We start from the raw sequence: 27,666 nt of genomic DNA on the forward strand, positions 1-27,666 counted from the left end.
CCTCCCTGACCGCTCAGCGGACCCTTCAGTCCACCTCGGTGTCTCCTAACCTGGCACCTCCTTCAGCTCTGCTGACCATCTATGAACTAACTGAGCAAGTTTGGGGACTACAGTAGTTACCCAGCAGAAATTATATAATCCTAACTGTTGCCCTCTTAGAGCACACAGCAGAACAAATAGATTGGTAAAGTAAACAAACATAAATACCATGCTGAGCAGAGATCCCGAACCTTACAAAATCTATAATCAACACCACACGGGAGGTCTGTAGGGATCGGACCTGAGGGCTTAGAAGAGAGAGGTCTCCGCGGAGAGTGATATGTGACCAGCCAGGCCTTGGTGGTACACTAAGCAACATAGAGGCTCAGGGAACAGGAGCTTAGGCCACACAGGCTTGTGACAGACACCTCAAGGCTCTGTTCTACCAGTCCTGGAGGCACTACAGAAGTGATCTCACCGGAGGGGAGACATGGTCTGATCTGCTTTTTTAAAATGTCAGTTTCCTGGGTGGTAGTGGTACAAACCTTTAATACCAGCCCTTGGGAGGCAGAGACAAGCAGATTTCTGAGTTTGAGGCCAGTCTGGTCTATAGAGCGAATTCCAGGACAGCCAGGGCTACACAGAGAAACTCTGTCGGGGGGGGGGGGAGGGGGGGGAAGCAAACAAAGTGACATTTTGTAGCAGGTAGTGGTTCCTGGCCAGAGAGACACAGCTGACCACATAAGCTGCACCTTGAAGGACAAGGCTTCCAGGGTAAAAGATGAGGAGCTCAAGGAACACTGGTGAAGGAGGGCTACAGGCAGCATTTCAGATCTTTGCGAATTTCCCGAAAAGTGCACATTGAAGGAGGAAGCATTTGTTCCAGCAAAAAGGGCTAAATTTTTCAAGGGTAGCACATTTTTCTTCTTCCATTCAAGCCCCAGCTCAGCTATACAGAAGCTTCATCCTGGGGCCCTGTGCCTCAGCACTCAACTCATGACCCAGGAGGAAAAGTACTTCTCACCAATCCAACACTGGGGGAAGCTGAGTGTGTGGGCTCCCATCATGCAGTCCCACGCAGGCCAAGAGGTCTGGGGTAGTTTTTACCCCACTGCAGTTGTGGTGTACTGGATGCACGGTGAGCTAAGGCTAGAAGCTCAGAGGAGGCTCGAGCCTTGCTGGTGGCGTGATCCATGAGTAAAGGTAGATGGGAGCTCTCACGGGAGACGTGGGTTGCAGGCTCACACGCACACAAGAATGCATTTCACTCATGGAGGACTGCCTCTCCAACTGCAGAAGTTTCTGTGTGCGGCCAGAAATCTTGGTTTGCAGGTGGCTGCTTCCCCATGGTGTCCTGGAGTCCGTTCAGAAAGACACTGATGAAATTACAAAAGAACCTACCCTCAAGGCTTTGAATCAATTACGTTGTAGGCACTGTCTTCCAATGTCTTCTGCTAAGATACCTACTGAGACTTATACTTCCCCATATGAATTAGGGAGTGGGGGTGGGGGTTACAGTCCATAATAAGCCACAGGTTATACTGTGGTCTAGCAGAGACACTGGAGAGACCTAGGGTCAGAGCAAACCTGAAAGGATTGTCCTCACAGACTTCTCTTAGCCCCGTTCTGATTGGCCCAGACTTGGGAATGCCTGTGTCCCAGGTTCATGGTGAATACACATCTGACTGGCACTGCTGCACAGCATTTTCCTGGTAGAATAGCTCAATCATTTAGGGACAAAAATTAGGAAAAGGCATTTTATCAGGAGGAAGAATAAAGCAGTCTTCTTGCAGATGGAGCCATATAGGTATGGTTCTAAGGAATGTGCTAAAACCTTTTACATTAAAATGTGAGTTATACAAGACCAAAGAACATAGCATCCATCTGCAGAAACAAATGGCATTTCTATCTTCTAGCAATGAACACAAGTAAAATTAGGAAAACATTCCATATGAATACCATCCAAAAAAATCAAAATATTTTGAAATAAATTTAACGAAACACATACCAGACTTATAATTGCAGCTGCGATTACAGTTTGAAATCTATAAATTAAGTAAATTTCATCAACATTCCAGAGATTTTTCATATTAAAGAAATTTAACAGTTAATGCAATGTAAATCCTAGGTTTTGGGTTTATATAGTCAGAGTTACATAAAATATTTTACCTTTAATGATAATAGATTCTTTGTGAGCCGATTTAGAGAGCAATTCTCTAACAGGAGGGACAGCATCTCCATCTGGAAACTGAAGTCCCTGCAAGAGAGACTGAATCTAGCAAAAATGACTAGACCTATAAAAGGAAGGACCGAATCTCCTGCAGGAATGATGGGATCCCTAGGAAGAGGGACTTAATTTATTCTCTGTGAAGGCTGGAGCACCAGCAGGGTACCGATCTTTAATTCCAGAGACTGTGTTCAGCAGGGTGGACTGAGTTTGCGGGAATGATACATCCACAATTTGGACACAGCCCCCAGTAAGACGACCGCACCTGGACCAGTCATATGTGGGAGTTAAACATGCACTTTACAGTGGTCCATGCTCTACCTTCCTTCCTGAGTTCAACCTCTGTTCACCTTCTCCTTGACCTTCCAAGACTACCACTACCCACCTCTCTCTCTCTCTCTCTCTCTCTCTCTCTTTCTCTCTCTCTTTCTCTCTTTCTCTCTCTCACACACACACACTCAATGTTGAGGGTTGGGCTTTTTATTATATATATGTATATATATGAATATATATATATTTTTATATATAATTAAATTATATAATATAAATACATATACATAATTTTTTTCTTTTGGTTGAGGGTTTTTCTGCATAGCCCTGACTGCCCTGGAGCTCACACTATAGACCAGGCCAGCCTTAAACTCACAGAGATCGGCCTGCCTCTGCCTCTTGAGTGCTGGGATTAAAGGTGTGAGCCACCACTGCTTGGCTGTTTTTGTTTTGTGAAGGCTTCTGATGTTATGGCTTCCTCTGTAAACTCTCCACTCCCCAGCACTGCTCTCTGGTACCTTTCTGACCAAAGGATAGAGTGTGGAGTTTGCATACCTAGTAAGTCCACGGGGCTGCTGCTGATAGTGTCAGGACTGCCCTTGGTAGGGCGAGCCCACACCCAGGGGTGTGGGTGGGAGAGCAGGCCAGGCCTTCCTGAGGTGGGCTGCTGAGCGATCTGATGGCCGGCCTTCCCGGCAGTTCTTTGCTGGGACTGTTCCTGTTCTTTCTTCTGCTCTCTGTGCATTCACAGTATTTCCGTGTGACCAAGCAAGCGCTGTGTTGATGGGTTTTCTGTTTGGATCCTTGGTTGTAGGTCAAAGAAGAAAGAATAGCAGAACTGGAAACAGAAAATGCTATTCTGCACCTGAAATTGGCAGAGGTAACATTTAAATGTGTCTTGTATACTGATAGACCAACATGCCCAGCATGAGTAGTGTTTGGAGTCCGCTCCTGTACATACGACTTTCATTTGATCTTTTGTCCCATTCAGTGAGGTAGAATGAACTCTCCAGGTGACACTTAGCATGTCATCCTATGCTGGAACGGGAATGAATCCTAAATTATTTATCTTGGTGCTCACAAGTTTTTAAGGAATAATCCATTAATGATACACCCAGCAGCTGTTTCTTAGTAGATGCGTTGTATAATTTATGCATCATGAAGTCCTCCACATTAAGTTGTACAAGTCAGTGTTTACTAAGTCTGCAGATACACAACTGCTACAGACTTTATGTTGCTGTAACAAAATACCTGAGACTCCCTATCATTTACAAGGAACATTTGTTACTTTCAGTTTTGGAGTCCAAAATTAAGGCACTGCGGGTTTGATGTCTATGGCCAGCTCATTTCCTCTAATTGGCACTGCCTAGATGTCCTCATGTGGTAGAGTGGATGAGCAAATCACCATCTAGCCTTGTCCATTTATGAGGGTAGAGTCTTCATGATTTCACCCCGCCTTTATATCACCGCAGTGGACATTGTCAGCATGAGTCTTGAACGGGCACTGTAGCCCCTAATCAAGCTGTGGAAGCTTGTTCCTAAGGCCCCCTTTTCAGTTTTCCTTTATAGCCTTTTTACTTCTGAACAGTTCCATACCAATCCAGCAGACAGACCTGACCCAGCCACAGCCCATCATTCTGTCTACAACAGATTGCTGGGCATCCCCAGGAGCGCCTTCTGCTCGCTTCCATCCTATTTGAGGAAACTTATCTGCTCTCAGGGTCAACCAGGGACTGAGCAGAAACTAGAAGTTTGTGTTGGACAGGGCCCTTCCATAGGAGTTCAGACACTGTCTCCATCGGGCCCTGCTTTCTTCTCTGCTCTAAAGAGTGAGGGCTTATCTGCCTGAAAACTGAGCACTGCTCTGCTATTGCACAAGACTGTGAGCTCTTGGCGGGGGTGAGCACTAGTGCAGCTCACTGAATGTGGGGCTGGTGTCTGAGAGGCTGGGCCTGCCACGTCCACTGCTTATAAAGACAAAGGAAGGATAGACCCCACCCCCAAACACATGTGTGGCTGGTGTCTGAGAGGCTGGGCCTGCCACGTCCACTGCTTATAAAGACAAAGGAAACACACAGGAAAGCAACAGAATGAGGCAGAACCCACAGTCATCACCTTCTTTGTTTGGGGCCCTTTCACTGACACGTCTGGCCAGCCCTGTCTTGTCCTGGAGCCTGGATGTTTTCTCTGTCCTCCTTAAGTCTTAGATGCGCCGTCTAGCATGCCACAGGGAGTACTTTCTGTTACCTCCCACAGTGCTCCACAGAAACCCAGAAAGATCTTTTTAAAGATGTGTGTCTGTTGCAAAGCCTTTCCCGGTTTTGGCACTGCCCTCAAGTGAATCCCCAAGCCCTTGGCCTCTCTGCAGGTTGGCGCTCCTTTTCCTGTCACTTCTCTCCTGAGGTCTGTCACTCACAGCCTTGGCTGGGGCTTTGTCTGTCTCTTCTACCTGGCCAGTGCCTCCTGGCCTAGCCCCACCACCCGTAACCCTGAACTAACTGTCCACGCTCCTGGGATTCCTTTCCTGACTCTCCCCACTCTAGTTTAAGCTCCATTGGCTTCTCTCTTCCTGTGTAGTGTGTGTCATGGACTATCAGTTTCCTTTCCTTGAGGGAAGGTACCTGCTGTGTTTTCAAGGTTTAAAAACCTTACATTGTATTTTTTTCTCTCTCTGTACCAGGAAAGGATGAACAGGAGCAGGTGTGAGGCCCGGCACGATGCTCTGCTCAGAACAAGGCAGTGTCAGCAGGGAAGCACCATGCAGCCTTCCTCCAGCTCGCTGCCCGACTAGGGCAGAAGTGACCTCAGCACTGCCAAAATCACCATGCGTGCATGCGTGCAGGGAATGCTGAGTGGCGTAGGGCTTAGGAGAGCACGTGTGTCAGAGGCTCAACAAAGCTCTCTCACACGGGTTCAGCTCCCCTGCTCAGGAAAGAAAGCCTACAGCATGATTAGCATCTGAGCGAAGATGAGACGTGGGTAGCTTTTGGCCAGTAGACAAATGACTTGAGATGGCCGCAGTGGAGACTTAGCCTCATCAGTCACAGTTGTTATTTTTATGTGTGGGTCTTTTACCTGCAGGTCTCTGTATGACCATATGTGTGCCGTCACCCTTGGGGAAAAGAGGGCATCCAGTCTCCTGAGATTGTGGTTACAGTTATGTGAGTGCTCTCTAACTGCTGAACTATCTCTCCAGCCCCCACAGTGGTTATTTTAAAGTTTAGTGCTAGAAAGTGTTTGTAATAACGTAAGTATCCCATGCCCCAGCATTGTATATGAGCTGCCCTTAGACTGTCAGTGGCTTCTGAGGGAAAAGCCAGGAAAGCAGCTATCTCACTTAGAATATTTGGCAAGTCTCAATGTGAGATTGTGGTAGATATTTTTATACCATTGATTAAAAACATTGTTCTACCTTATGTTAAAAACAATGTGACCAGGATGGGAAACAGGAAAACAAAACAAAACAAAAAAATCCATCTGCAAACAGGATTAACCTGCCATGTTCAGATGTTCAGAAGAGATTCAGATAGCACTCACAGATTCTCCCCCACCTTAGTAAAGCCAGCCTATCTTTGAATAAGCTCACAGCTGTCTGCTTTATGTGATAAAGCGCCTTGATACAGCTTAGCTTTGCCATTTTTCCTTCTGTTCGTGAAGCAAACTCCACTATTCCTAACTAAAGAGAAAAAGCATATGGTTAAGCTCACATAGCATGCTATCATGTGTCATTGAGAGTGACTGCTAAACCATACCACGTCCTTCCATGTGTTCATCGTCTAATCATCACGCTGAAGACCTTGGGGTCACAGCTGGGGTTGGATGGGGCATGTGTGACATGACGCACAGGATATTAGCTGCATTGTTCCCCAAGTTCCCTGAAAGCTCGGATGCAGGCTGTTCCTGGAACTCTATCACGCACATAGATACGGCGATTGCTTCCTACTGGCCTGAGTTCATGGTAATGAGACCTCCAGAAGTTGGTCTGGACAGCCCATCAGAGCTTTGTTCTTGTTTTACACAGCCCCAGTGCTCCACCAAAATGATGAGGCTGTTAAATGGGTCAGATGTCCATGATGGTACCATGAGCTGTATTACAGACACTGGTCATATAACTTGGGTTTGTATTTCCTACGAACCTTAATATGGAATATATGAAATCATGAGCTGCTCTCAAAGTTCTATATTGAGTTAGAATTGTTGGAGGGAGCTGGGCAGTGGTGGCGCACACCTTTAATCCCAGTACTTGGGAGGCAGAGGCAGGCAGATCTTTGTAGTTCAAGACCTGCCTGGTCTACAAAGAGTTCTAGGACAACCTGGGCTGTTACACAGAGAAACCCTCTGTTTGTCTCAAAACAAAACAAACAAATGAAAATAACAAAAACAAACAAAGAACCATAAAAGAACTTCTGAAGGGAATTGTGGTGAACACTCACCTTGCGTATTTGTCAAAGAACAAATATGCCTTATATGCCCCTGCTTCATAGCAGGTCACTTCAGGATTGCTGGCTGTAGGCCGCTTCTGTATCCCATGGGCTTTTATGATCGGTTGTACAGTTAGACTGTAGTGGCTGATAATAGCATGATCAGTTGTGCTAACTGTGCTTTGATTACACAGAAGCTTCAACAAGATGTCAAGGAGTTTCGGAATTCTTTCCTGGTGCTCTTACAAAGCTTTCAGGAGGAGTACCAGAGCTGCCTGTCTGACGTAGCGGCTGTTGTACAGAGGGCAGAGCTGAGCAGCGAGGCTCTTCGAGGTGAGAGACCTCTGTGAACGATGGCCAGCCTGGGACCCCAGCCCATCTCTTTTAACTCCTAGCATATGCTAAGTGATGGCAATAACAAATACTGTGCCGCTCACACCACGATGAGACGCCCCCTCCTGTGTTTGACGGTCTGCCTACCTGCCCTGTAGCTCACCTCCCCCCCGACACCCACATAGCATGTTCTCAGCTGTGATGTTCAGGGCCATGAGCTTCCTGCGTCAGATTTCCTCCAGACTAGGAAGTGAAGCGTTCTCTTCTGCCAGCTCAGTTGTCATATCCAGAAGTGTACAAGAGCACGTTATTCCCCAGGGCCATGCAGTCCACACCTGTGGCAGGTCCTAAGGGAAGGTGATCATCATGCTGCTATTTCAAGAGGTGCAGCAAAACGTGCTTTGTGGTCAGGCTAGCATCTTAGCTTAGATAGCGATTGCCCTGGGATCTCACGGTAGTTTCCAGTCTCCATAGAACAGTGCATTTCATTTCAGAAGCCTCCTGAGGCCTTGTAGGTGTGCATATGTATATGTGCACACATATGCGTGAACGGTATGTTTGTATACATGTGCACTTGTGTGTGGTGTATGTGTATATGTTACATGTATATGTGTGGTCTATAGTGTATTCATATGTATGGTTGTATGTATGATGTGATATGTGTACATATGTTCATATATGGTGCGTGTGCTGTGCATGATGAATTCAGGTAGAGTGTCTAGTCTGTGTACATGGGTAGTATGTATAGTGTGTTTATAGTACACGTGTATGGTCTTCACTTGCATGCTCCCAGGAGGAGCAGGAGCGAATCATGACAAACTAACGGAAATGCTGATATGCATGTGCGATGGTTTTATGGCTATCAATCACTACCCACAGGAGCGCTGTGCATGCTGTGCCTGGGAAATGCAGCCAGGAGGGCATCCCGGGCTGTTGTTCCTCATGTTGCCAGGGGTGGGGGAGTCTCAGAAGGTCCTAGTCAACTAAGACAGCATGTCCCCTTCACCAACATCCCTTGCTCAAGCAGCCCTACTCCATAACTGACAGGAAAGCAGGCAGCAGTTCATGTTGTAGGCCGAGGAAGATGAGAGGCCAGCTGTGAGCCAGATTGCTCAGGGTAGGGCTTCTCATCTCTCCTGTGTCAGAGACAGGCACCGGGAGTCTGTGTGAAGTAGTGTGGGTCTTCCTGTAAAAGCAGGGTCATCCTGATAGGACAGAGAAAACGTTGGGTCCCAAGATGTGTACTAAGAGCCAGAAGTCAGCCCAACTTCTGCCACGTGTCCTTGTCCCACACAGAGGGGGCCACCTCATGGAAACCTTTATAACTTGTCAGCCCCCAGTGGGTGGTCATTAGACCAGGACTCCTTGAGAATCACTAGTTACCATGAGCATTGAGCACCCAGAACCTCAGCTGGAGAACCCACTGTGGCCCACAGCACCCCCCACACACACACCACACCAACCTCCTTATGATTTAAACTTTTCCTGGCTAGGAGACCACAGAGTCTCCTCCTGAGAACCAAACTGTAACCTGGGGGTAACCTGTCCCTGCAGCTTCTCAGTCAGAGGCTACACACCTACAGCAGTGCTTGCAGGAACTGGAGTCACGCTACCGCTTGGAGCAGCAGAGGAGGAGGACCCTCCATAACAGCCTGGTGGTGAGTGCCTGCATTGCCAGCACAGTGGTTCAGCAACTCAGAATATGCCCAAGGATTAGCGTGAGGCCTCACCTGAGTGACAGCTGACCAAAATTGCTAGAATCCCATAGGAACGCCTGGGGGCAGGAGTCACAGCCCAAGGTAGGGCAGAGGACGTGAGAGAAAGCCAGAAATTGTCGGTCAGGATCAAGCATCCTCTCCACCACTGGCCACTCTGCTCAGCCAAGAAGCAGTGATGGAGGGAAAGAGGTTCACCAGAGTATTGGGGTTAAGAGCACCCGTAGCTGTGGTCTCTTTCGGTAATATGATCACATTGGCAACACCTGAGACTGACAGTTAAGCCGATGAGGTGTGGGACAGGTGAGTAGGGGGTAACTTTTTCAGGATATAAGAACCCCAGAACCTCAGGGTCCCTGGGGTCTCACAAATAGCTTCCTCCCTCAAAGTCTTGCTCTGCCTCCCTCAACCACAGAGGAGGATGCAAGGATCTCTTGCCTTCCCAAGAGGCGTAAGACCAGCAGATCAAACTCAGGCCTCCACACACTAACACGAACAGCTAAGGTCTGTCGTTCATCTGGCCAACTTTTCAAAGGTGACTTCCATGGTGTGTTTTCCTTTAGTGCCTCTGAACCTCAGTTACTAATTTCCCAGAGCCTATGTGCCAGCCTCTGGTGACACAGCTCTCCTGGACTTCCACAGTCCTTGAGAACCATCTGCTTACCTGTTTCAGTGCTTAGAACGCTGGCCTTAGAGGATAGTTTCTGGGTACTTGTGGAACAAGCCTTGGCTAAAGTATTTTAAGGAATTTTCTCTTTTTTAGAATCACTTTTTTTTATTGAAAGTTTCTTTTCCTGTATCATATTTCTGATCATGTTTTTCCCCTTTCCCAAACCCTCTCAGGTCCTCCCTACCTTCCTACCTACCCAATTTTACGTTCTCTTCCTTTCTCTTAAAAAGAAAAGCAGACTAAAACAACAAAAATGTAGGTGGAGACTGCTTGTTCATTTTCCAGCTGCTCAGACCCAAATAATCACACAGAAACTCTATTAATCACAATACTGTTCAGCCAATGACTAGGCATATTTCTAGCTAACACTTACATCTTAAATTAACCAATTTCTATTCATCTGTTTATCACCGTGAGGCTGTGGCCTACCAGTAAGGTTCTGGCCGGTGGCTGGCATCTTTCTGCTTCAGCAGCTACATGGCATCTCTCTGACTCTGCCTACTTCCTCTCTATATATATCTCTGTTCAGATTTCTCGCCTGGCTTTATCTACTACGCCATTGGCCAAAATAGTTTCTTTAATAACCAATGGTAATAAAACATATTTATAGCATACAGAGGAAAATCCCACATCAAAAAAACAAGTATGTGTGCACATGTACATGCACACGCGCACACACACACACACACACACACACACACACACATTTTGATCTTCACAGCACTGCTGGTTCTTAAAGAAAAAGTCCCCCTGTTGTAGGAGGCCATTTGTTTGTTCCTGGCTGCCCAGACTCAAAATAACCACTCAGAAACTATGTTATTTAAATCACTGCTTGGCCAATCACTTAAGCATATTGCTAGCTAGCTCTTATGTCTTTGGTTAACCCTTTCCTATTATTTTATATTTTACCACAAGGCTCATGGCCTACTGGCCAGGTTCCAGCTGGCAGCTTGTGTTTTTCTCCTCTGGAGGCTCCATGGTGTCTCATGACTCGGCCTTCTTTCTCCCTGTTTGGTTTAATCTTAAGAAAAGCCGCTCCACCAACGCAAATAACTCCAATTAAACCAGATTAGGCCAAATTAAAATGCCCGTGTTTAATAAATGCAGCACTCTGCTGGAGTGAGACAGCACAGCGGGGAGAGGAGCCCACACAACCCTGGAGACCACGTGGTCCTGGCCCTCCCTGGGAAGGGGTCAGCGCTTGACAGGCTGGGAGTTGGAATCCAGACCAAAGTAACTCCCAGGCCAGGGGCTGGGGTGACGCTTCCAATCATTCATCCCAGACTCCTTGGATATAGGGGTGTTAGAGGGCTGGGGTCTCACTTTCAATCAAATACTCCCAGCATTCAGTTTAATTTTCTCCACCTAGCTCTACTCTGCCCTATCACAGGCCAAGGCAGTTTCTTTATTCATTAATCAATAAAAGCAACACATATTCAGAAGGATTTTCCACACCATCCCCCTCCCTGGAGAATCCAACAAGAGCTCATGAAAACAAGGCATTCCCACTTCTCTCCAGGTCCTAAAGACCTGGGCAGGTGCACAGAGCCTACTTGTAAGTATTTGGGGCAGTACTGTATGCCATACAGACAGACAGGTTCCAGATGTGCTGACCAGCTGGCTGAAGTATACCACCCACTGATCTCCTCAGTACCCAGCCAGAGAGCTCACGAGAGAAGAGAGCCCGTGTGCAGAGGGCTCTCTGCAGTGTTCACGAATACCCACTAGGCTCTGCCATGGCTTTGTGTATCCTCATTTTCCTGATGCCTTTGGTGTGAGAAGGCAAACTTCCCATAGCTGAGGATGACAGAAAATTGAAAAGGATGAGACAGTGTTGATGGGCTGAGCCTGCTTTAGATACAGGAAGCCAGACAGGCGTAGGTGACATGCGGAAGAGCATAGGGTTCCCACAGCGACGATGCACTCTGAGTCCACACAGGTTCTGAGAGTGAGGTCATGTTTGAGTAACTATTGTAATCAGACTTTCTTTGTATTGCCAGCTCACAAATAACGGCACAGCGACTTCTTATTAATTATAAAAGCATGGTCTTAGCTTAGGTTTGTTTACAACTACCCCTTAAGACTTAAATTAGCCATTTATATTCATCTCCTCTCTGTCATGTGGCTCTTTACTCTCCTCCATGTGTACGTCTGACTCCCTGTGTGTCTCTCTGGCAAAATCCCCAGTGCCTCAGATTCTCCCCAAATTCCTCTCTTCCTGGAGGTCCCACCTAGTCTCTCACGCCGAGCTATTGTTCATTCTGCTCTTTATTAAACCAATCAGAAGGCGCCTTAGGCTGAGATACATCTCCACAGTGTACAAAAAGATTATCCCACAAGCTATGGATATCATTAGGCCACCTTGATGACTTCCAGACAAATGCAGGCAATGGTTTCTGCTTTAGTTGTAGCATCTTGACTGCTGGACTCCTCTGCCCAAGTGTTGACCATCCCATCCTCCCTACCCCCTTTCTAGGGTGGTACCTATACTCTGTATGTATGGGTTGGTTGGGTCCCACCTCCGCTCCCTGTTCTCTCATTTGCCTACCCCCTAGTCGTACCTTGTTGAAGCATTCCAGGGCTGCTTTTCCATGTGAGTCTTTCCTACCACAGTTACTGGTGTACTAATGGTCCTCGCATTTCCCTGAGTGTTTTTCTGTGGGGGGGGGAGGGAGGGGTGGAACCAAGGCTATCTGAAGGGAATCCAGTCTTTTGGTTACAGGATGCCTGGTTACCAGGTTTGTTGGGTCTGGCTGGTTGTTTCCAGCCTGAGTCAGCTATGTGAGTCAAAGCTGGCAAGCCAGGGAGGGCTCCAAGGGCTGTGCTAACTGGAGGCCTGCTGGGTTAGGAACTGCAGTGGTTCCATCGGAAGAAAGAAACAAGCCAGATTCTGCGGGCTCCAGGTACCTTGGGACAGCAATGGGACTGAACTGAGTGAATGGCTAGAAAGCCGTGATGTCACAGCTGAGCCTAGGATGCTTTGGGTACCTTGTAGAAGATGGATGGAATGCTTCAAGGCAATCCCCCAGGTGTCAAAGACCTGGAGGAGGCTGTGTGCTGTGAGCACAGGTCACTTCATTTTGTTGTGTTCTAGGTAGTAGATCATATTGTCATCTGGATGATCCCCTGAAGGGTCAGGGCACAAACCACAAGCCAAATTCTTGAAATTCCTCCTAAAATGCCTGAGAGAGTTAGTTCTTGATATCAGGAAATGGATTTTTGTGGCTACTTAAGGAACAAATCTGTTAAGGTTGAATAAAAAAACTCTTGAGTAGCACTGAGCTGGCGACCCTGTGGGAAACTTCAGAGGTCAGGGCAGCCTGCTGCAGAGCCAGCTGCTGTGTTGTTGAGAGTTCTTTGTTGTTGTAGGAGCTGAAAGGGAACATCCGAGTCCACTGTCGCATTCGTCCCTTTGTGTCGGTTGATGAGGAGCTGGTTGGTCCGACTTCCCAGAACTGGTAATAGACTTTCCCTTTCTGTCTATCCCAACCCAAGGGAAGAGAAAGGCTTCAGATAGTGGCAGGAATTGCATGCCCCTGTGCTCCCAGCCGTGTGCTCGGAGCAGCTCCTGACACCTAGGTGAAGCTGTCTTTTGGGATGGCTCTCCGTGTTGATGATACAGGGCAGACCCAGGGAGAGCAGCTTTCAATGTGACCAGAATATCTGTCTGCACAAGCTTATCCATTGGGCTGTCTCTGTCCTGTCCAGTAGCAGGGTCCCACCCCATCTAGCCTTCCCTTCAGGTTGTTCCAAAGGGGACATGCCTTCATCCTTCCTTCTAGAGACTTCTCTCATCAAGGATAAGGAATGTCAAGTCGTGATAGTTGATACTTTTGACTTACAGGAGTAAGTGTAAAACTAAATGAGTGCTTGCTGACTGAGCTCAACAGGACATGTCCTGTGCCCCGTGTCCCATGTGCCATGTCCCACTCTCCTGAAAAGCCTCCTTCCTTCCATGTCTGCTCCTATCCTCTCATTTCTTTGTCTCCTATCCCTGGGCTAGGCTGGTCTCCTTGGGTCTGCAGTGGGCGTTGACTCCCTGGCCTGCTCCATGCATTGGATCCTGTTGTCCCATTCCCTAACAGTTGAGACTTTTCTGTTTCTATTACACACTCCTAGTGTGACACATGCCATCTCTGTGTGTGTGTTGCACATGTACAAGGTGCTGGGTATCCTCCTCTGTCATTCCTCGTCGTGTTCTTTTGAGGTAGCGTTTCCCCTTGAGCTTGGAGCTTGACTTTTCATCTTGGCTGGCTCCCAGCGAGCCCCAGGCATCCTCCTATCCTGTCGCTAACGTGTTATAGATATGCAAGCCCTGGACTGGCTAGTATGGGTGCCAGGATTCAAACACACATCTTGAAGCAATATGGCCAAGACCCAAATATTGTCTCTGTTCTTAGTGATGGCAGAGATCTTTTCTTCTCAAGTCTTCCATTCTGCTAGCCATGGAACATAAGATGCTTTCACAACACTAGCCATGGCTGTTTGTCCAAAGCTGTGGCTGGAGAAGAGCTGTGTCGTGTGAGACTTAGTTCTGAAGAGCCGTGTCCTGTGAGACTTAGTTCTGAAGAGCTGTGTCCTGTGAAACTTGGTTCTGAAGAGCCGTGTCCTGTGAGGCTTAGTTCTGAAGAGCCGTGTCCTTTGAGGCTTAGTTCTGAAGAGCGGTGTCCTGTGAAACTTGGTTCTGAAGAGCAGTGAGCTCTCCTGAAGGTGTCTTTCAGATCCTGTTCACTGGCTTGCTTCTGTTACACTGTCCAGCTGTGCCCATCTGTAGGGTATAGAAGTCACCCCCCCCCAGATATCTTTGGTCTAAATGGTGCAAACTGAGTCAATCAGAAGCGCTTTCTCAGTCACCTCACTGCAAACCACACTCCAGACGAAATGCCAAATAGTTCCGATGCAGACGTTCCCAGTGTGGCTGGGTCACTAGGCTGTCCCTTTCCCTCCTAGGTCAGAACCTCCACTGACTCTCTGATTGCTTATTCTCCTTCAATTTTTGTTTTGAAACATACTGATTTTTCAGGTTACTGGTTCTTGTAGGCATTGAGCTCCTGTAGGCACACAGTCTGACATTTCTTTCCTTTATCATTCCTGTCCTAAAACTGGTATGTGGCGGGGGGGGGGTCACCTATTGCGTGGATCACACGCAGAAGGTGGGGATGTGAAAGGAAAGGTGGGGTGTATAGCAGAGGTTCAGGAACCGAGCATCAGGGGAGAGTACCCAGAGCCCAGCAAACAGTGTAGAAATAGAGCAGCAGATGTAAGAAGATAGCCAGTACGTAGAGATTGGGTGTCAGGAAGAAGTGGCCTACAATAGCGCTCTGACAACCGCTGTCTTGTCTCTGCAGCCCTACCCCTGGAGAAGTGGTCCATGCTGTTAATGACGTAAGTAGTTCCTAGTGAATGACATCAGAGATGCTGGCATTGCCGCGTCACATCCCTGCGTCCTGGGCTCCCTATAGAAGGGGCATGCGTTGGTTTCATTCTTTGTGCCATGCTGACCAGTGTTGGCCTCTGATTCAAAAGACCAAGAAAGCAAGTGCTAAGATTTTGGTCATGAGAAAATATGAAAGCAATGAAGTAAACTATGGACTTTACAATTCTGAATTTGAAGTAGGCCTGACTCTTTCTTAATCTCCTCAGATATCTTGGTTTATCTACAGACAGACTTCGTGGTAGTAATGGCTGGACATGTATTGTGCTCATGGGTTGGGGGAATCCTAGGTGACTGTACTGGGCCCCTTGTATCCATGATAAAGGAGGTCTCACAGATAATGACCATGACTCAGCATGCGGAACGCACTGCGAGAGATGCTGGGCTGAAAATGGATCTCAGGGCGGGACTAAAGTCAACTGAAATACAAGGTGATGCTAAAGCTTCTAAGCTCCTCGCTGTTTCAGATACACTGATTACCTTTACACCAGAACCTAGAGCCTCCTAACAAATAAATATGTATTATAAAAAAAAGATAGTGTAGAAGAGGGAGAGACTATAATATACGACTCCAGTTACACAGTGGTTTCCTTGTGGCTTTCTCAGACACAGTTGTAAAGAGTATTGGGAACTTAGAAAAACATAAATGATTTCCTAGACCATGAGTCAATAATATGATATGATATGGTATGGTATGATATTATGACATATAAAAGCTGCTTACCCAAGTCTGACCTCCCTTCAGTGAGAAAACCACCCTTATGTGGGGTATCCATCTCCAAATTTGAAGAGAGATCGGGGACTTCCATCTCTAAATTTTATGAGGAAAGAAAGGTCAGATGTCCTTGTGCCCTCTGTTCTCAGGTGCCTTTAATGAGAAGTCACCCTTCTGTCAAAGTGGCATGCTTGGGATGGCAAGTTCTGTAACTGGCATGGTTTGAATATGAACATCCCCCAAAGGATCTTGTGCTGGAAGCTTGGTCCCAGAATGGCATATTGGGAATGGGTAGAGTCTTTAAGAGACGGGGCCTGGAGCAGGGAAGATGGCTCAGTGGGTAAGAGCACTTTCAGGCAAGCATGAACCCTTAGCACCAACCAGGTATGAGTGTGCTATAATCTCAGCATAGGTGTGCAGTGGGACACAAGCATATTCTCGTAGCCTGTGCTTCTGGGAGACCCTTTCTCAAGGTAGTAAGGAAGAAAGTGATGAACCAAGGTACCTAATGTCTTCATTTGATCTCTTCATGCTTACACACTCATGCGACACACACACACACACACACACCCCACACACACACACCCCACACACAAAGATGGTGCTTACTGCAAGGTGATTAGGTCACTTCTAGAGGGAGCCTATGTAGCAAGAATTGGTTGCTATAAAAAGGGACAAACTGTTCCCGAATGGCTCTCCCTTCTCATCCTACCATGAGATCTTTCAGGCACACACGCCAACTATGATGTGATGCAGAATTATGACAAAGGTTAAGCCACCAAGGTCACCTCATCTTTGAACAACAAAACTGATCCAAACAAAGTTCTTGGTGCGTTACCCGCTTCCGTTATTTTCGTCCTAGCGACAGAAAGCAGGCGAGCTCAGCCACTCTTCAAGTAGCACTTACCTCACAAGGTATGATGAGTGAGATGTTGATTGTGTTTTAAGAGTCCTTGTCCTTTGAGGAAACACTTGGTAGCTTTACAAGTAGATTGAGATGGTTTTTGTTTTCAGTTTAGACTGGGCCAAAAAAAAGAGAAGTATGTGTGTGCAAGAATACAAGATTGAGGGCTGGAGAGATGGCTCAGCAGTTAAGAGCACTGGCTGCTCTTCCAGAGGTCCTGAGTTCAATTCCCAGCAAACACATGTTGGCTCTCAACCATCTGTAACGAGATCTGGTGCCCTCTTCTGGCCTGGAGGCATACATGCAGGCAAAATGCTGTGTACAAAATAAAATAAATCTTAAAAAAAAAAAGAATACAAGATTGAGTGGGCTAAATGTTTAATGCAGGGTCTTGGTACTAACACTGTCAATTCTTTTCTTTAAAGCCATCTTTATTACATTTATTTGTTTTGTATGTGACATATGCAGATGTCAGAGGACAGCTTGCAGGAGTTGCTTCTCTCCTCCCAGCTTGACATGGGTTCCAGGGATAGATCTCAGATTGTCAGTTTGGCAGCAAGCTCTTTTAACTTCTGATCCCTCTCATCCGCCCCCAAAGTATATTTTGTTCTGTCCCACACACCTTGTGCCTCAAGCACCAGCATTGCTAAGGCAAGCCAAAGGAGACTTATGAAAAAAAGACTCCAGGACTTGGGTTTAAAGACATTCCACAGCTGATTGCCGTGGTATACATCATTAATCCCACCACTTGGAAGGCAGAGGCATGTAGATCTCTGTGAGTTCCACATCAGCCTGCACCACATGGTGAGTTCCAGGACACCTGGAGCTACATAGTGACACTGTGTCTCAAAAAAGCAACAAACAAAAATAAGCAATAGCCCCATCCCCATACAAAGACATCCCATTCTCAAGTTGCTAGCCTTTTCTCTCATTCCTTAGGTGAGCTCTCAGAGTACCAGTGGCTAAACAGCACTTACTCTAGCCTTTCTAGCCTGCAGCCTTCTGGTCAACCCTCATGAATTATCCACTGAGAAAAACACGTCCTTGGGCAGGTTTCTTCCAGCTGGTGGGGAAATCAGATTGTGTTGCTTCTTTATTCTACCACCCCTTAGCAGACCTCCCAGGACCCTGCCCAAATTCCACTCATCACTTCGGAGGTCATAGTGTTTTCAAGTCTTACTCAATAAAGTAAGATATTTCCTTTGATTGTAGCATTTTGGGTTGTGTTTAAGACATATCAGCAGAATGCAAACTGTTTAATAAGTAGGTCTGCATGTTAGGACTGCATGTAATCTTATCTGCTGAGTGAGTGAGTGAGTGGTTGGTTCATGGCCTTGCATCTCTTGGCTTTCGTGATATTTTTATTCCTAAAACCTGAAGAGTTTGAGTTTCTGTTGGCTCCCTGTGATCTCAGTGCCTAGCACCTCTCGACTTACCCTGTAAATAAGAACAGATTCACATGGCTGCCCTTGTCCTGGAGAACCCTACAGCTTGCTTGTTTACACTTTTTGTTTGATCTACCTCTTACTTGAAAGACTCAGGAGAACAGCTTGTTGGCTTTGCAACAAACACCAGTTGACTGCAGTGGAGGTTCTTCCTGCCACTGACTTGGATTCCTAAATTCCTATGACACTTTGAATAAGCTGTCCTACATAGTTTTGGTCCCCATACCTGTGTGTGTGCGTGCACGTGTTTGTCTGTATGTATGTCTGTGTGTGTGTGTGTGTGTGTGTGTGCATAAGTGCTTCCTTGCAGGTGAGTCCAGAGACTCTCATGGCCCCAGTTGGGAAAAGGGCCATGGTCACCCTGGTGACTCCCATCCAGACGAGCTCTATACTGCAGGGGACCAGGGTGTGAAAATTGGGGCAAAAAACCAAATAAAACCTATTTAAATAGCCAACAGAAGTCACTGGTTTATGTGAATAAGGGACATTTAGTTATGTGAAAGGGGAGATTTGGAGCACAGGCAGGCAAGAGCATTTAAACTGTCTTGCTAAAAATTGAGCATTGTTCTTGGGATAGTGTCCGCTGCTGTGCATGGCATCCATTGTGGAATAACATTCTACATGGTTCTACATGGTTCCACATGGTTCTACATGGTTCCACATGGCTCCACATGGCTCCACGTGGTTCCACGTGGTTCCACGTGGTCAAGAGCCTTCTGGGTACTGGGGAGCTTTCATGGATGTTTGTGTTCCAAACATAGTGTCCCTCAGGGTTTGGGACAGACATTGTAAACCTTAACATTTTCACTTGTTTTTCTTTAGGGTTAAAGCTCAAGCACTTGAGGATAGTTGAGTATGTGTCAGGCTGGGGCCTTGGAGTCACTTGTGGCTGACGGTAAAAATGTCCTGCCACAGTGAGGTAAAGGTCAGTGGAGGACAGTGAGAGCCTGTGGGGAAGCCGTGAGGCTGATCTTAGAAAAAAAACACTACAGCCCTTGTTTCTTCGGGGCGTCTGCTCGATGGGAAGAGAATTAAGAGCCATTCAGGGATAGACCACAGTATGTAGGGGCACAGCTGGTAGGGTTGCCATGGCTACACAGTGTGTGGACTCTATGAGAGGGGCTCCCAGAAATGGCACCCTGATGACACCACCGCCTAGATGTGCAAGTTTGCACGTGACTCCACAGGCCACTGTGGCATTTGATAGTCCTGTGACAGGACAGACTGTCACCCCAGCTCTGCCTCTCCTGCACAGCCTTGTCCTGTGGACTGGCCCACCCTGTCTGTGCTCCTGAATCTTGGCTGAAGTTACTGCCTGACCTAGGGACTCAAAGCAAGGCCTCAGTGGCCTGGCAGGAAATGACTTTCCTTGTCACTCCTTCAGGTACCTGCTACCTCCTTTAACTGGTGATGTGTGGAATGCCCAAGGTGCTGGTATGAGGACAGGAGAGTGCCAGCCATGACAACACTGAACAGGGCAGAAACTGCAGGCAGGAGAGACCAAGTCCAGAGACTCTGTGGGCCCAATCAGAGTTCGTCTACTCTCAGATGAGTTGCCAAAGGCCATCGTTTGACAGTACTTTTGTAATGTAACCCACCACGCCTACATGGCTGGGATGCCTGTGGTGTTGCCCTGACGGCAGAGATAGTTGAAGATGCCCTGGGTGCCTGCTGATGTCACTGTGTGCAGGGGTGGGGGCAGGGGAGCTATCATGGCGCACCTGCTGATGTCCCTATGTGTGTGTGCGGGGGTGGGGGGCAGGGGAGCCATCATGGCACACCTGCTGATGTCCCTATGTGTGTGTGAGGAGGTGGGGGGGTTGTCAGGGAGCCATGACGGTGACTGGATGGAGCACAATGTACTCCTGCTGCCTCCACGGATCCTTTAGCCGTAGACAATAACAAATGACCATGTCTAGAGTGAAGAGCTGCTGGTCCTGTAGCTTAAAGCTCTGCTCCCAAAACAGGCATCACTTTTCACATGGATGTATACGTATATCTCCATACATACTATGAAATTTTTCTTTAAGAACTTTATTTGTGTGTGTGTCTGTGTGTGTGAACTCGGCACAGTTTTCTTTCCACCTTTGCATGGGGCCCAGGGATTGAGCTTGGATCAGAAAGTCAGTCTGTGTGCCAACCCTTCTCCCCTTGGAACCCGTCCACCAGCTCCCCTTATACATTATTCTGGAAGCATCTCCCCCACCCGGTCTTACCCTTCAGGTGGAGAGTCAGATGTCCGCAGATTGTCTCCCTGACTCTATTGTTTATTTTTCTCCACTCCCCTGTTTATTTGTGAATTCATATTTGTGTTAGGGCTAAGAACAACCCAGGCTTGTCTTTAGCTGGAGGAAGCTATTGCCTTTTTCTCCCCCTGGAATGCCTTGGCTTCTCTTCATAGGCTGTGAGTGAAAGGAGACCTGAGGAGGCAAAGGCAGAAAGATTGTCTGAGGTTTGAGGCCAGCTTGGCCTACACAGACCCTCTCTTCAGCTCCCTCCCTTCAAAAAGACCTAAAGTTTGGCTTAAGACTAGGCAGTTCACCTGTATTAGATGTGATTATGTAATGTGACTGCCTGGCCTCACGGGGACCTGGGCCCCATCTGAGATGTCTATACCCTCAGCAGGATGGGCTCCTTGGACCCCACAGCTACAGCCTTGCTGTCATGTCAGGGATCAGCAGACCCCATCTCTGAAGGGCCAGGTATCAAATGCCCCTTCCCAGGGGCCATCTGGCTGCTGTCTCTATTACCAGCATTGTTCCCTCACAGCCAGATCTGTGTTCCAGGGAAAGCTGCAGAGGGAGACAAGCAGAGGCTGGAGTTGCCTTGGGCGGCACTCGCTAGCCTTGACCTGTCTGATTAACGGAGGCCTGCCTGTGTCTGCTGCTCTGTTTTTCTTCTGTTAGGAAACAGTCCTGGTGAGGTGTGTACTTCCTGGCCGCCCTCCTGCTGAGAAGACCTACACCTTTGAAAGGTGAGAGCATCTCAAGGGGAAGTACAGAGCTGGGTTCAGTGTCCAGATGCACCAGCTCCATAGGGCTTAGGAAGATGTGGGCCTCATCTTTGTCAGGGTAACAGTGAGTAGCCATGGGGCTCAATGACATGGTATCCCCCAGGCAAGACAGGACAGATGGAACCCAAGTGCCTAGGCTCTGCTTACAGCCCCACCGGGCCTCTTCCTCCCCCATAGCTGGAGATACCCAGGTTCTGCCAGCCTGCCCCTCAGGACCAACGAGCAAGTGAGCGAGAGGATGGAGCCCCCAATCAAGAAGCTTCTAGAGCAGCCGTTCACAACCTTCCTAACGTCGCAACCCTTTAATTCAGCTCCTCATGTTGTGGTGACCCCTTCCACCCCAACCATAATATTATTTTATTTCTACTCCATAACTGTAATTTTGCTACTATTATGGACTGTAATGACTGTGTTTTTTGATGACCTTAGGCAACCCCTGTGAAAAGGCCATTTGAAACCCCAGGGGTCATATCTCACAGGTCGAGAACCTCTGTCTAGAGGGGACAGGACCAACAGAGCTTCCACAGAGTTGCCATGGACCTTGTGGCCCTTCCAGTCACAAGGCCAGGGCACAGGATAAAAGAGCCCAAACCAAGGATTGTCTGTTTCCAAGGGTCTGCCCTCCTTCCACACCCCTGCTCTCCCCACACCCTAATGTAATGTGAGCAGCTTGCCGTTGCTCTCCTTTAACCCCTGCCAGCTTGAGAAGCAGCAGATGGCAGGCTCTATAGACAGCAGGCTCTGTAGACAGCAGCTCTGTAGACAGCAGGTTCTACAGACAGCAGGCTCTATAGACAACAGCAGGCTCTATAGACAGCAGGCTCTATAGACGACAGCAGGTTCTATAGACAACAGCAGGCTCTATAGACAGCAGGCTCTATAGACAGCAGGCTCTATAGACAGCAGGCTCTATAGACGGCAGGCTCTGTAGACAGCAGGCTCTATAGACGGCAGGCTCTGTAGACGGCAGCTCTGTAGACAGCAGCTCTATAGACAGCAGGCTCTATAGACAGCAGGCTCTATAGACGGCAGGCTCTGTAGACAGCAGGCTCTATAGACGGCAGGCTCTGTAGACGGCAGGCTCTATAGACAGCAGGCTCTATAGAGAGCAGCTCTGTAGACAGCAGCTCTGTAGACAGCAGCTCTATAGACAGCAGCTCTGTAGACAGCAGGCTCTATAGACAGCAGCTCTGTAGACAGCAGCTCTATAGACAGCAGGCTCTATAGACAGCAGGCTCTATAGACAGCAGGCTCTGTAGACAGCAGCTCTATAGACAGCAGGCTCTATAGACAGCAGGCTCTATAGACGGCAGGCTCTATAGACGGCAGGCTCTATAGACAGCAGGCTCTATAGACAGCAGGCTCTGTAGACAGCAGGCTCTATAGACGGCAGGCTCTATAGACAGCAGCTCTATAGACAGCAGCTCTATAGACGACAGCTCTATAGACAGCAGGCTCTATAGACGACAGCAGGCTCTATAGACAGCAGCTCTATAGACAGCAGGCTCTGTAGACAGCAGGCTCTATAGACAGCAGGCTCTATAGACAGCAGGCTCTATAGACAGCAGGCTCTGTAGACGGCAGGCTCTATAGACGGCAGGCTCTATAGACGGCAGGCTCTATAGACAGCAGCTCTATAGACAGCAGGCTCTATAGACAGCAGGCTCTGTAGACAGCAGGCTCTATAGACGACAGCAGGCTCTATAGACAGCAGCTCTATAGACAGCAGGCTCTATAGACAGCAGGCTCTATAGACAGCAGGCTCTATAGACGGCAGGCTCTATAGACGGCAGGCTCTGTAGACGGCAGGCTCTATAGACGGCAGGCTCTATAGACAGCAGGCTCTATAGACAGCAGCTCTATAGACAGCAGGCTCTATAGACAGCAGGCTCTATAGACGACAGCTCTATAGACAGCAGGCTCTGTAGACAGCAGGCTCTATAGACAGCAGGCTCTGTAGACAGCAGGCTCTATAGACAGCAGGCTCTGTAGACAGCAGGCTCTGTAGACAGCAGGCTCTGTAGACAGCAGGCTCTGTAGACAGCAGGCTCTATAGACAGCAGGCTCTGTAGACAGCAGCTCTATAGACAGCAGGCTATATAGACACCAGGCTCTGTAGACAGCAGGCTCTATAGACGGCAGCTCTGTAGACGGCAGCTCTATAGACGGCAGGCTCTGTAGACGGCAGGCTCTGTAGACGGCAGGCTCTGTAGACGGCAGCTCTGTAGACGGCAGGCTCTATAGACGGCAGGCTCTGTAGACGGCAGGCTCTATAGACACCAGGCTCTGTAGACAGCAGGCTCTATAGACAGCAGCTCTGTAGACGGCAGCTCTATAGACGGCAGGCTCTGTAGACGGCAGCTCTGTAGACGGCAGGCTCTATAGACGGCAGGCTCTGTAGACGGCAGGCTCTGTAGACGGCAGGCTCTATAGACGGCAGCTCTGTAGACGGCAGGCTCTATAGACGGCAGGCTCTGTAGACGGCAGGCTCTATAGACGGCAGGCTCTATAGACGGCAGGCTCTGTAGACGGCAGGCTCTATAGACGGCAGGCTCTGTAGACGGCAGGCTCTGTAGACGGCAGCTCTGTAGACTGCAGGCTCTAAAGACAGCAGCTCTGTAGACGGCAGCTCTATAGACGGCAGGCTCTGTAGACGGCAGGTTCTGTAGACAGCAGGCTCTATAGACAGCAGCTCTATAGACAGCAGGCTCTATAGACAGCAGGCTCTATAGACGACAGGCTCTATAGACGACAGCAGGCTCTATAGACAGCAGGCTCTATAGACAGCAGGCTCTGTAGACAGCAGCTCTATAGACAGCAGCTCTATAGACAGCAGCTCTGTAGACAGCAGGCTCTGTAGACAGCAGCTCTATAGACAGCAGCTCTATAGACAGCAGCTCTGTAGACAGCAGGCTCTATAGACAGCAGGCTCTATAGACAGCAGGCTCTATAGACAGCAGGCTCTATAGACAGCAGGCTCTGTAGACAGCAGGCTCTATAGACGACAGCAGGCTCTGTAGACAGCAGCTCTATAGACAGCAGGCTCTATAGACAGCAGGCTCTATAGACAGCAGCTCTATAGACAGCAGGCTCTATAGACAGCAGCTCTATAGACAGCAGGCTCTGTAGACAGCAGGCTCTATAGACAGCAGGCTCTATAGACAGCAGGCTCTATAGACAGCAGGCTCTATAGACAGCAGGATCTATAGACAGCAGGCTCTATAGACGACAGCAGGCTCTATAGACAGCAGGCTCTATAGACAGCAGGATCTATAGACAGCAGGCTCTATAGACAGCAGGCTCTGTAGACAGCACGCTCTATAGACAGCAGGCTCTATAGACAGCAGGCTCTATAGACAGCAGGCTCTGTAGACAGCAGGCTCTATAGACGACAGCAGGCTCTATAGACAGCAGCTCTATAGACAGCAGGCTCTATAGACAGCAGGCTCTATAGACAGCAGCTCTATAGACAGCAGGCTCTATAGACAGCAGGCTCTATAGACGACAGCAGGCTCTATAGACAGCAGGCTCTATAGACAGCAGGATCTATAGACAGCAGGCTCTATAGACAGCAGGCTCTATAGACAGCAGCTCTATAGACAGCAGCTCTATAGACAGCAGGCTCTATAGACAGCAGGCTCTGTAGACAGCTGGCTCTATAGATGACAGCAGGCTCTGTAGACAGCAGGCTCTATAGACAGCAGCTCTGTAGACAGCAGGCTCTGTAGACAGCAGGCTCTATAGACAGCAGCTCTGTAGACAGCAGCTCTGTAGACAGCAGCTCTATAGACAGCAGGCTCTGTAGACGGCAGGCTCTATAGACGGCAGGCTCTGTAGACGGCAGGCTCTATAGACAGCAGGCTCTGTAGACAGCAGGCTCTGTAGACGGCAGCTCTATAGACACCAGGCTCTGTAGACAGCAGGCTCTATAGACGACAGCTCTATAGACACCAGGCTCTGTAGACAGCAGGCTCTGTAGACGGCAGCTCTATAGACACCAGGCTCTGTAGACAGCAGCTCTATAGACAGCAGGCTCTATAGACGGCAGGCTCTGTAGACAGCAAGTTCTATAGATGGCAGGCTCTGTAGACACCAGGCTCTATAGACAGCAGCTCTGTACATGGCAGGCTCTGTAGACAGCAGCTCTGTAGACGGCAGGCTCTATAGACAGCAGGCTCTATAGACGGCAAGCTCTATAGACGGCAAGCTCTGTAGATGGCAAGCTCTCATCTGACTCTTGTCTGACAGCATTCCATATGGGGAGCTGTAGGACGTTCTCTCCCCAGAGCTCTGTGTTTGCGTTGGTGCTTTGCCTCTTTAACATGGCGCTCTCTTTACTCCCAGAGTGTACGGCCCAGCAGAACCTCAGGCAGCGGTGTTTGGAGATGTGCGCCCCCTCCTCATATCCCTTCTGGATGGGTGAGTTCAGATATTCCGAAGGCCAGGGCCACAGTGCATTTAAACATAAGGCCCCTCATTCTGGCCATAGGATGGCTGGAACTTCAGGGGCTGGGAGAGTGGCAGGAGAGCTGATGGTGCCCCGGTGTGACTCCGTGTCTGTCAGTGGAGACTCTGTCTGGAGCAGAGCAGAGTGAGGACAAGCATCAGGTGAGCCCCTGGGCTCCGAGCTGTTCTGCAGCCACCATACTCGCTGTCAGCCTGGAGGAGCAGCTTTCTTCACCACGTGAGGCTGTAGAGTCGTCCAGATTCATCTTATCTTGTCTTTACTAATTAAACCTGACATCTCACACAGGTGTGCACGTGCACACGTGCGTACACACACACACTCACACACACACGCACACACACGCACTCACTACATCCTGATCAATCTTGCTCCACACTGCCCCTTACCTCTGTTAGCACCTATTTCCTAAGTCTCTGTCTCACGTTAATGTTGTTTGTGTGTGATCTGCTGAGTTTAACCGGGTCCATCTGTATAGCAGTAGGTTTGGAACTAGCCAATGGAGCTGGTGGACTTAGCATTGGGCCCACAGCCGAAGACAAGGACTCAGCCTGCCCCTGAATCCACCAGTAACCAGTAGTTCAGCAGAGAGGGTAGGGCCCAGGGCCCAGTGAGCCTCTCTCATGTCTGCTGCTGGCTGAAAGGTACAGTCTCGTGTAGACCTGCTGTAGGCGACTGTAGTTGCCGTGAATATGTGATTGTAATGGATGCCATGCTCAGAAGGTTAACAGCTCACAGCCCCACCCCCATCTTCAAACTCTTCCATTCTTTTTGTCTTCTCTCCCAGTGTGTCCCCTGAGCCTTCGAGGGGTGGTATACATGTCCTGTTTAAGGCCACAACTGACTTTCCAATGGAAACTTTAAAAGCCAAGAGGCATTGGAACAGTGAAGAGACCACAGATGCCAGCCCAGGCTACTTGCTATGCCCTGCAACACTGTCTGTCCTAGTTGAAGGAGAAAGAAAAATACTCCACAACAAAAGCAGGCTAAAGGAATTTATGAACAGCAAGCCAACCCTACAGAGACTCCTGGAAGGAGTGTCTAGTGCCAGACCGAAGGATGAGCAAACCCACAAGTGGAAAACAAGTGGTGCCTGCATGGTTGTTAGGCAGAGTAGGCCTAAGAAAACAAACACCACACAATGAAAGGGCAATAATTTTTAATAATGGCCTTGAATGTTAATAACTTCAATTCCTCATCCAAAAAAAGCAAGCTAGCTTATTGAAAAGAGGAGATGTTTCTGTTGTTGATGCTGCCCCACCTTCAAGGACAGATAGCACCCTGGGGTAAAAGATGGAAAAAAGTATTCCAAGCAAACAGAACCAGGAAGCAAGCAAGTGTTGCTATACTTTTTCCCCCTTTGGTTCTTCAAGGAAGAGTTTCTCTGTGTAGCCCTGGCTGTCCTGAAACTCCCTCCGTAGACCAGGCTGGCCTCGAACTCAGAGAGCTGCCTGCTCATGAGTGCTGGGATTAAAGGCATGTACCATCACAATCTGGTTAAATCTTGTTATTCTAATACCTGACAAATTAGAAGCCAAAACTCATTGGAAGAAATAAAGGTCACTATGTGATGTCCACTAAGAGAACATTACATAGTAAACATATGCACCAAGCTCGGATGTACCCAACTTCATACAAACACTTTGCACAAACACTCAGATTAACCCCAACACAGAAACAGTCAGTGACTTCAATAACTCACTCTTATCAGTGGACAGGCCATCCAGACCAGAAACAAAGAAGAAAATGTTAGGATATATGACATCACAGATGAAGTGGACCTAAGAGGCATCTGCAGAACATCCTACCCAGGTTCTTTTTAAATTCTTAACCACTTTAGAAGTGATTGAGAGCAACAGTGTCTGATTGGGAGCTGTTTTCTTTAAGAACCAAGCTTCTAATCTTGGAAAGCACAGCTGCTGGTTACAGGCAGGCATCAGAGCTGTGGGGCAGAGACTACACTGCAACTCTCTGAGCCAAGACCCGGAACCTGAGGGCATTCTAAGAAACTCTTTTGGTAGAGAAGTCTCTCTCAAACTTCCCGAAGAAGACTTTCCTAGCAAAGTAGAAGCTGC

General features: G+C 48.3%; 1 protein-coding gene across 1 annotated transcript in view; it reads left to right on the forward strand.

The window, feature by feature from the left end:
• Positions 1-7,055: 7,055 nt before the first annotated feature.
• Kif25 (kinesin family member 25) overlaps positions 7,056-27,666 on the forward strand; it is a 32,723-nt gene continuing 12,112 nt past the window's right edge. Inside the window, exons 1-7 of the mRNA XM_075944296.1 lie at positions 7,056-7,230; positions 8,785-8,888; positions 12,985-13,073; positions 14,964-15,000; positions 21,020-21,087; positions 21,304-21,417; positions 25,471-25,545. Of these exons, the coding sequence (XP_075800411.1) occupies positions 7,056-7,230; positions 8,785-8,888; positions 12,985-13,073; positions 14,964-15,000; positions 21,020-21,087; positions 21,304-21,417; positions 25,471-25,545 (662 nt within the window). The remainder of the gene's footprint in view (positions 7,231-8,784; positions 8,889-12,984; positions 13,074-14,963; positions 15,001-21,019; positions 21,088-21,303; positions 21,418-25,470; positions 25,546-27,666) is intronic.

Source organism: Microtus pennsylvanicus, chromosome 1 (genome assembly GCF_037038515.1).
Source record: "Microtus pennsylvanicus isolate mMicPen1 chromosome 1, mMicPen1.hap1, whole genome shotgun sequence".
Classification (NCBI taxonomy): domain Eukaryota; kingdom Metazoa; phylum Chordata; class Mammalia; order Rodentia; family Cricetidae; genus Microtus; species Microtus pennsylvanicus.